The sequence below is a fragment of the Mercenaria mercenaria genome, chromosome 16 (genome assembly GCF_021730395.1).
Source record: "Mercenaria mercenaria strain notata chromosome 16, MADL_Memer_1, whole genome shotgun sequence".
NCBI lineage: Eukaryota > Metazoa > Mollusca > Bivalvia > Venerida > Veneridae > Mercenaria > Mercenaria mercenaria.
The window spans coordinates 37,672,324-37,680,989 of NC_069376.1; the positions used below are offsets into that span (position 1 = coordinate 37,672,324).

At 32.4% G+C, this 8,666-nt stretch overlaps 1 protein-coding gene across 2 annotated transcripts; it reads left to right on the forward strand.

Moving 5' to 3' along the window:
* The first annotated feature begins 1,082 nt into the window (after positions 1 to 1,082).
* LOC123540508 (uncharacterized) lies at positions 1,083 to 7,380 on the forward strand. Of its 2 annotated transcripts, none has more exons than XM_045325597.2 (4): positions 1,083 to 1,826; positions 2,881 to 3,078; positions 4,741 to 4,977; positions 6,335 to 7,380. In XM_045325597.2, exons 2-4 carry the CDS (start codon positions 2,898 to 2,900, stop codon positions 6,913 to 6,915), a joined length of 999 nt encoding a protein of 332 aa, XP_045181532.2. In that variant the 5' UTR covers positions 1,083 to 1,826; positions 2,881 to 2,897; the 3' UTR covers positions 6,916 to 7,380. The 2 variants fall into 2 exon arrangements, with proteins under 2 accessions (XP_045181532.2, XP_045181531.2); XM_045325596.2 differs by having other exon boundaries at positions 1,085 to 1,866.
* Positions 7,381 to 8,666: the final 1,286 nt, after the last annotated feature.

Below are 8,666 nucleotides of genomic sequence, written 5' to 3' on the forward strand. Positions count from 1 at the left end.
CTATTAGTAAATAAATCAGAATTTTGTCATGAAGTATTGGACTTATTGGAACACTAAGCATGTAATAAACAGAAAATTCGTTGATCTTCACAAATTAGCATAAAATAATCGTGAAAATATTAAACTGTCACCCTTTTCGGTGATTATATATTTTGATATCACACTGCAAACAAACAAATATCCTCTATGTTTAAACCGACTTTCTGTAAGCTGCTAACAGAATTGATATCAAAACTAATGCAGATTTGACAAGAATTAGAAACGTTAAGAGTTCAATTCAATCTTTTTTTCAGTAAAAATTGCCCATTTTTTTACAGAAAGATATCAACAGACTTTCTTGATTAAAAACATTGCAATCTTTTAAAATGTATTAAATATAATAGGTTGCGCTGTGCAATTGTAGGAAAATAACTTCCGTTTTAAATTTTAGCTAAAATTGCAAAAACTTATTATAACATTTTGATGACCTTCAAAAACCTTACAAAATATACTTTTCACAATGCCTTCTTGATATAAACCTTACAGTTTGATTTTTTCAGCGAAAACAAATTACAAAAAAACCCCCCCAAAAAAACCCCAAAAAACATGAAAATTGTACATAGTATTTTATTATTCCACGAATCAAAACAACATTAAAATAATATTTTAAGTCAACCCATTATAATAAACACCCCAGGGGATAGCTTTATTATCAAACTGTGTACTTAAAGGCATTTTAAAAGTGGTAATATTTGTCGTTTATCAATATTATGTTCAAGGACCCTGAAATACATTACCGAAAAGGGAGTAAATGACATTTCAATCCTGTGGTCTTAAAAAATCATTTTCTTTTCAGTTCGCTAGATGTTTAACTGCACAATACAATGTCAGATGAAATAAATGATTGCCCTATATGTTTATTTGATAAGTTGTAATTTAATAAAACCTTGGGTATACAGCAATTATTCTAAATAACAGAGATTGAATTTTACAATACATAACGCTAACGTTTCAAGTTACATATATTGAAAGGCTGAAAGTTGAAATATGTTTTTTTTTTCCTTTTTTGAAATTGTTAAATATTGATATCTTCTTATTTTACGTTTTTGATTAATAGAATACAGAAAGTGTAGACTATCTAAACTATAATATCAAAATAGAAAATAATTGCTCAAAAATGATCAATTTTAGGCATTAAATTATCTGAAATATTATAATAGGTATTGCTTTTTCTAAAGGAAAACAATGAATTAAAATCGAAGTTTTATTGTGACATTGAAATTCATAGAATCATTGGAGTGTTGTTAATAGGAAAATATAAAGAAATCTTTAATTAGACTCGTCAATTTATTTTATTTTTGCGCTTATTAGAATGTAAAATCGTTTATAAACGGATTCAGACTAAATTGATTGATAGTAGAGTAAATGTTGACAATTGAACGCATAAAAAGTTAAATATTTGCACAGTGTTATTCAAATCTTTGAAAATTAAAATGGAAATATTTTAAGTAAAACAGCTTTTAAAGATAATATTGACTATCGTTTTAATGGACTTAATGTTTGACTTCGGACTTAAAAGCACCATTTTATGTACCTTTATCATACAGTGTAAACGTAGCAAGTTTGACATACAAATTATAAAACTATAAAAAAGTATCTAAGTACATATATAAATAAATGTTCAATACGCAATTACCATAAAGGCAGGAAGAAGTGGAATTTAATTAAAACGGACCGAAGAAAAAATAAAAGACGAACGATTTGTTTGGATCCTTAATAAATACGGGAAAATGTCTACGAAAGAGGAAACACACCCTACAATGTCAGAGATAGAAGAGGATTATGAGGTAAAGGATGATTCAAGACCTTTCTTCCAGCGTCAGCCATGTAAGTGATTACAAATGTATCATAACAATTCGATTCTATGCAGACAAAAACAAAACATGAACTGTAAATGTTCAGATTTTCGCATAAAAAAGAGACGAGATGAGTTTTTCAAATGCATTTTTTATTTAATTGAACTATTAGCACGTTAGCGTATCTAGTAAAAGTAAGGAAAGGTGATGCATATAAATAGAAAACGATCTTAATTCTTTCAAAGCGCAGATTATAACACGTCTTACTTGAACAACATAGTAATGAAATTGTCTACATATGAGCTTTTCTCGACTCAGATATTCAGAGGACAATGTTGGCACTAGAGGTTGTACTGGTAATAAAACTATTGTACTCCCTGTATTCTTGAAAGTAGACTGTGGCTGAAATCCACTGCAAAACATTAATATTGGTACGGAAATTATTTTTCTTTGATTTCGTGGTAGAGTGCATCATTGAAATTAAGTCCAAACGAATGAAAATTAATTCACCTCAGTTTACGTTCGAAAGTTCAATCCCACGAAAGAAAAAAAAACAACTCTTCTATTCGTTCTAGAAATTACACCCAGATTGTTTAATCAGTATTATTGTCTCATCCAAAATGAATATAAAACCTTTAGAACCACAAAAGCGTACAGAATATCGACATTTCTACCAAAGTGCCCGCCCGTGCTGACATAATGCCATGAGGAGCACCTGGGGTCTTCTTCTAAAGATGTAAAGTCGTCACAACACCTATTATGCGTCGAACAGACGTTAAACCAACAGAGGTCTAAAATTAAAATATAAAATATTTGCATGTGCAAGCAACATTTAGACAAGACCCTAAAATAAAAAAACATATGTTATGTGCTTTTTACACATATTAACAGGTTTTCCAGTGTCTAAAGTACTAAATTCGATACAGAATTATTGCACCGCATTTATTTAAGTATTTGAGAAAGAAATGAAGTTCAATTTGAATGATTGATGAAAAACAAAAATGTGTTCAAAATTGCTGATTAATCTGTTCATAATTGCTTTAAGGTGAGGTCGGTATCTATATGACAGTGTATGAAGCCACTCCAGTGGACAAGAAAAGCATTGGTTTAGCACATTTCTTTCTTATGCACACAACAGACATTCTTTATGAAGAATTTCGAAAGAAGGATACTGTTAAAATCAGAGCAACGTTGGAGCATAGGCAATCACTAACAGACACATACATTGACCGATTTGAACCAGGTTCGTATAGGAAGTAAGTGGTTCATAAGTGTATGAAAGATTTGAAACAGATTGACGAAGGAAGTAAATGGTTCGTAAGTGCATGGATGATTTGAACCAGGTTTTTCTAGGTAGTAAGGTGTTTATAAGTGAAAGACAGATTTGAACTAGGTTCGTATAGGAAGTAAGTGGTTCATAAGTGTATATCTGATTTGAACAGGGATCACACATGATAGTCTATAAAGTAAGTGTTTGAAATTGTGTAGGAAGAAAGTGGTTCATAAATGTATGTAGTAAGCTCGTATAAATAATTCTGAATAAAAGCGAATGCAAATTATTTGGTGATGTAAGAAGGTATTTAGCTTGTAACTATTTATTTCTAAATATTGAAAGCCTGTTGATATCAGTGTTGCAATTTTGATAAGCCCGCTGTCTTCGCCGTTCGCCTGCTGCTGTGAAATATTAAAGATTCTGTGTAACCTATTTTTCACTGGTACTGCAACTTAATATTTTCATATTGGTGAACACTTTAGAGAAATGTGTGCAGTGTTGACAGAACAAAACAAATGAGTGTTGACAGAACAAAACAAACGTTGGAAAAACTAGTTTATAATACTTGTTTACTCAAACATTGTCGTCAGAGTAAATAAGTCCGAAGTTCTCTGAGCATGACATTGTCACAGAATGTTCAAATTTACGTAATATAGTCGGTTAGAGAATAAGGATGCACTTACACTGCCTTGCTGTAGAACTTCCTTTGTAGCGCTGTTGCAAAGCAGTCTGTTACAGCGTGTCAGTTTACAGGGAAACGCTCTGTTCTGTTGTTCTGTTTTTTAGCGTGCAAAGTACTGGACCAAGATGACTATTACATATGAAACGAAATACACTTACATAAGAAATGTCCAATACACGAGGGATGTTAAAAAATCCCGGAAAAGTGCTTCTTATCCAATTTTGCTGTATTATCTCCCGTTGATGTTTCTACTCGACATGTCCGAAAAGAGTGACATTTCCATGATCACAAAGTTGTCTTTATATCAAAATTTCTAATATCCACAGCTGCGCATTTGTGTTTAAAATATCATCAGCATGAGAATATTTGAGAAATATATGGACAATTTTATTGTGTAGGCAAAGGAAATAGAGATCATTTTAATTGCACCTTTACTAATCCTACCTGTTCTATATTACAAAAGTGCTTCTACTGTGACATTTTGATACATTGTACAAGCAAATCCGTATTATCTGCACTATGAATTACTTACTGGTATTTCATTTTATAATCGGCTTGTTAAAGGTTATTTTTACCATAACTAAGCTGACAAAGTCGCATGAAGCAGGTTTTAAAGGGTAAAGCAAACACATATAAATATATCCTAAATGTTCTTTTTTTGTGCAAAGAGGTATGATATTGTGTCTTAAACTGTTTTCATTTTCCTCTCAATTGTGTAATTGCAGGGGGGGGGGGGGGGGGGGGGGGGGGCGGAGGGAAATTAAAATATAGTACTGGCCTAAGGAAAGACTTGAATTGTTATTCTTTGCGGTATATTTTGAAAGAAAAGATGCAGGCTCTAAGAGAAGTACAATAATTGTTCTACTTCCATTTCTGAATCTGTCATTAAGATTACATTACACTGCTGTTTTCAACTACTAAAATGAGATTCTTTTTTTTTCTCACATCAGGGATCGTTATGGCCGTTGGCTTTGATACCGTGGAGGCACTTGATTATCTCTGGGCCATTCACAGACAGAACAAACTGACTGCTTTAATGCACGAGGTGTTGATTACATCAGATGTTCTAAAAGCGGCTTCTATCACTGCAATAACCATTGAAACAAAGCTATGGGATGATGAATATTATGTGTGCAAGGAAGCAATATTGTCAAGAAAACCAGAAATATTGGACATCCAGTACAGACGTAATATGGTTTTTACTAAATACCTTTTAAATGCCAGAAAGTTATAGATGAATTTACACAAGGCCCGTTCCTTAACAACGGCAGTAAACTTTTGCGCATGCGCAAAAAGACATGATCGCTAGAGGGAAAAAGTAAGCAAGTCGTATCAAAGACATCTTTTATGTTTCAGTAACATTAATGACCCGGACATTTAAGGTGACATCCTCAAAACCACGAACAAGTCGAATGTTACGATATTAATCATTTATGTTTTATCATGTCAGATGCCTAATAATACGCAATCATTTTCAGTACATTATCAAAAACAGCAACTTCAGTGACAAAGAGCCGCGTCTATTGAAATTTGTAATAGATATAATTAAATTCGTAGAAAGGTATATTTGAAAAAAAAAAACAACAACAAATCATTTGACAGATAAAATGAAAGAAAATATGACATTATCAAATGTCTCAGGAACAAGTTTTATGTTTGTTTTGTGATAGGATCTCGACTTGAGAATGCTTGTGGAAAGATTAAAACTGAGAAAAAAAGGCGGAACCTCAGGACAGATATAATTAAAAACATATCTATCTTTACTCAAAGCATTCTGCGAAATAAGTTATGTGATCAATTTTTTTTTAGTTGTTGCAATACAATTTATAATCTAATAATGATTTTATGTATGTTTACTAATTGTTTAACGGTCTTTTGACACATGCAAGGTGCGCATTGACATTAAAATCAAAACATCCAATTAATCAGGGCAACCGACCGCGGTGTAAATTCATCTATAATATTGTGACTACAATCAAAATAACAGTTTGGACAAAAAAAGCGGAAGTTGATACTTTTTCTTTAATTTACATGATTTATTATATAAGCTGTCAGAATTATAACAGCTCATACATATCCATGCATTTTAAAACAATTGAAAATTTCATGCAAAGTAAAGGCATCTAAAAAATCCCGATAGCTGAACCCAGTTGTTCAAACTTTATTACATGGAATTAAGCTAACGGTCGATTAACTTTAAGGGTTATTTTTCAACTTTTAAAGTCCTTAGGAAAATAAAATTATGAGTTTTATGAACACTAAAAAGTCTTTACAGTAAAATAGAAAGATCCTAGTTTTTACCATCAAGACTATTATTTTAATCGTAATTTTACTGACGGTTAGGTTTACATCCGGTTAAAATTTCGAACAACTGGGCTCTGGATGTTATAAATGGCAGAAGTGAAATTAAGATAGTTAGCACATAAGGGCGTACACATAGCCAATTCAAACTAGTACTAGGCGCAATTGTGCTTAGAAAGTGCATATTACAATATTGTTTTAATATACTTATTTTCTAAAGAAGATGAAACATTTCAATTTCAGAAAATGATCTGAAGATGGTTCAGAGACTGAAGGCATACCAGACGGTCATTGCAACCGAGCTCTCGTCAATGCGAGATCTCGACAACGAGATGGAATTAAACCGAACAGATTTCATGAACTGTATTCGGAATTTGTTGCCCAATGAGACCGAAGAAATTTCTACTCTAAGAGAGTATGAAAAATTGGCCAAATCGCAGAAGGCGCGAAAAATGCACTACAAAGATTTGCTGGATTTATATTCAACAATTATCAAAACATGGCGTTCATACTACGATACGTTTGAAGAGGAAATTGCAACACCTTTTTTGCAGATTCACAAAGTTTGTGAAAATGCAAAACAGAGAGAAATTAAGGCAAAAGTGGTTGGTAATATCAAAGGGATGAAGAAAATGTTATTGTCGGATTCAAATTTACAGGAAGTGACGCATCCGGAAATGGAACGAAAATTCATTCAGAAAGAGGCTCCAGTATTTTTGGGCCTGCTCAGTCTGGTTCCATTGGGTGTTGACAGGCTTGCAGAGATTGATATTCTCATTGACGAGTATGTAAGGGAGTTCAAACTGGACAACCTGAACGCATGAAAACTATAATTCAGTTGATGTTGATGATACACTATTTCAATCCTGTTATTTTTTTATTTTAAAGGCGGACAATCACATTTGCATGTCACTTATTGTTCATTTTTGCAATATTGATCAAAGATTTATTACAGGTATAAAACGGCCGATTACATAGAGACTGATCCCTGTAGAAATGCATCTTTAACTTGTTTTAGATATTTTCTAGTTGCCCCCCTTAGATCGGAAATAATTTCAAAGGCGGACCATTTCTTTTGATTACAAAATAATTTCTAGTTTAACAATTGCATTTGAAATTTATTTTTAATGGAATTGACTGATTATTTCAGTTATTTGGAACTAAAACTCATATCTGAAAATGAAAAATTAAACAATTCTCATATCAAAATGTTATCAATATTGCGCTTTGAAAAGTAATATGTAAATTTACCGTATCATTATATATTAAACAAATATGCAAAACCCGTATACAGTTTAACTTAACACTTAATTTTATCTTCTTAAAAATCTTTGTCGAATATAAGAGTGCTTGCTGTAAAAGTTAAACCACAGCTTTTTAGGACGGGTATATTAATTTGCTCAGTGTCGGGCGGTCGATTTCTGTTCAAAAACAGGAGAATGATTGGGCCTAAAGTGACAAACTTTCATAGGATATTGAATGTGTTCAATAAAGAACCCATTTTAATTGCTTAGGACTAGAAGGTCAATATCAGATTGACTTCGAGACAGGAAATGGTTTCCGCTTAATAACTAAAAAACTCTTCGGCATTGTGTCATCAAGCTTAATTGGATGATTGCCTTTGGTTAGTAAGTAACCCCTCTTGCTTTGAGGTCAGTATTTTAATGTTCAGGGTCACAGTGACATCGAGACTGAAAATGGTTTTCGTTAAATAACTTAACAACCCTTTTGTCTACTTTCTTAAAATTTCATAGGAGGATTGTCTGATATCACTAGAAACGGACACAACCTTTGAACGGTCAGTAACCCATATAAAGGAAACTCGGGCCGACCTTATACTTAACCTATTTTCAACAAGTTAGATAAGATAGAGTAAATAAAATAACTAAATACCTCCACACTGAGAAAGACTCTAACATTAGTGACAAAACAAAAGATCATATAAAGTAAAACATATCAAAAATGTCAATCTATGTAAAAGTACAAAATGAACTCAACAACTTGCACCAAGAACCTAACTTTTAAGGCCACCACTGAGCCAGCTGCAAAACAAAATTCCACTCCCTCCGTCCGTTTTTGCAGGATTTAGGAGAAAAACATCTTGAATATCCTGTTTTGATAAACTTGTTTTACCCATTTTTACGGATATTGATCCAAACAAACGTTATGTTTTTATAATATAAGCTACAATCCCACAGTAGGCGGGGTGTGTAAGACCTAGTTTTTGAAGCGTTTAAAGGTTTGTGTTGTTTCTTTAAAGTTTCAGACGATCTGTAGCAAAATTTAGTGAAGTCATCATTAAGCAGTAGGAAAGTCTTAAGATCAAATAACATATTTTTCAGTGCATACAAACTCTGAAAGATGGGAATTAAATGTTCGAGGAAGGCTACATGCAACAGTAAAAGACACTATTATAGCATCATATAACGTTCAGTAACCCGGGTAATTCCCAAAGAAGTAATAGCCACACTTTCATTGCGATCTGAATGGTATTTAACCTAAATATGTTTTCTAAACACAACTCAAAGAATTTTTTTAATTTTGTGCAAGGTTTTCTAACCTTTTGTTTTTATTG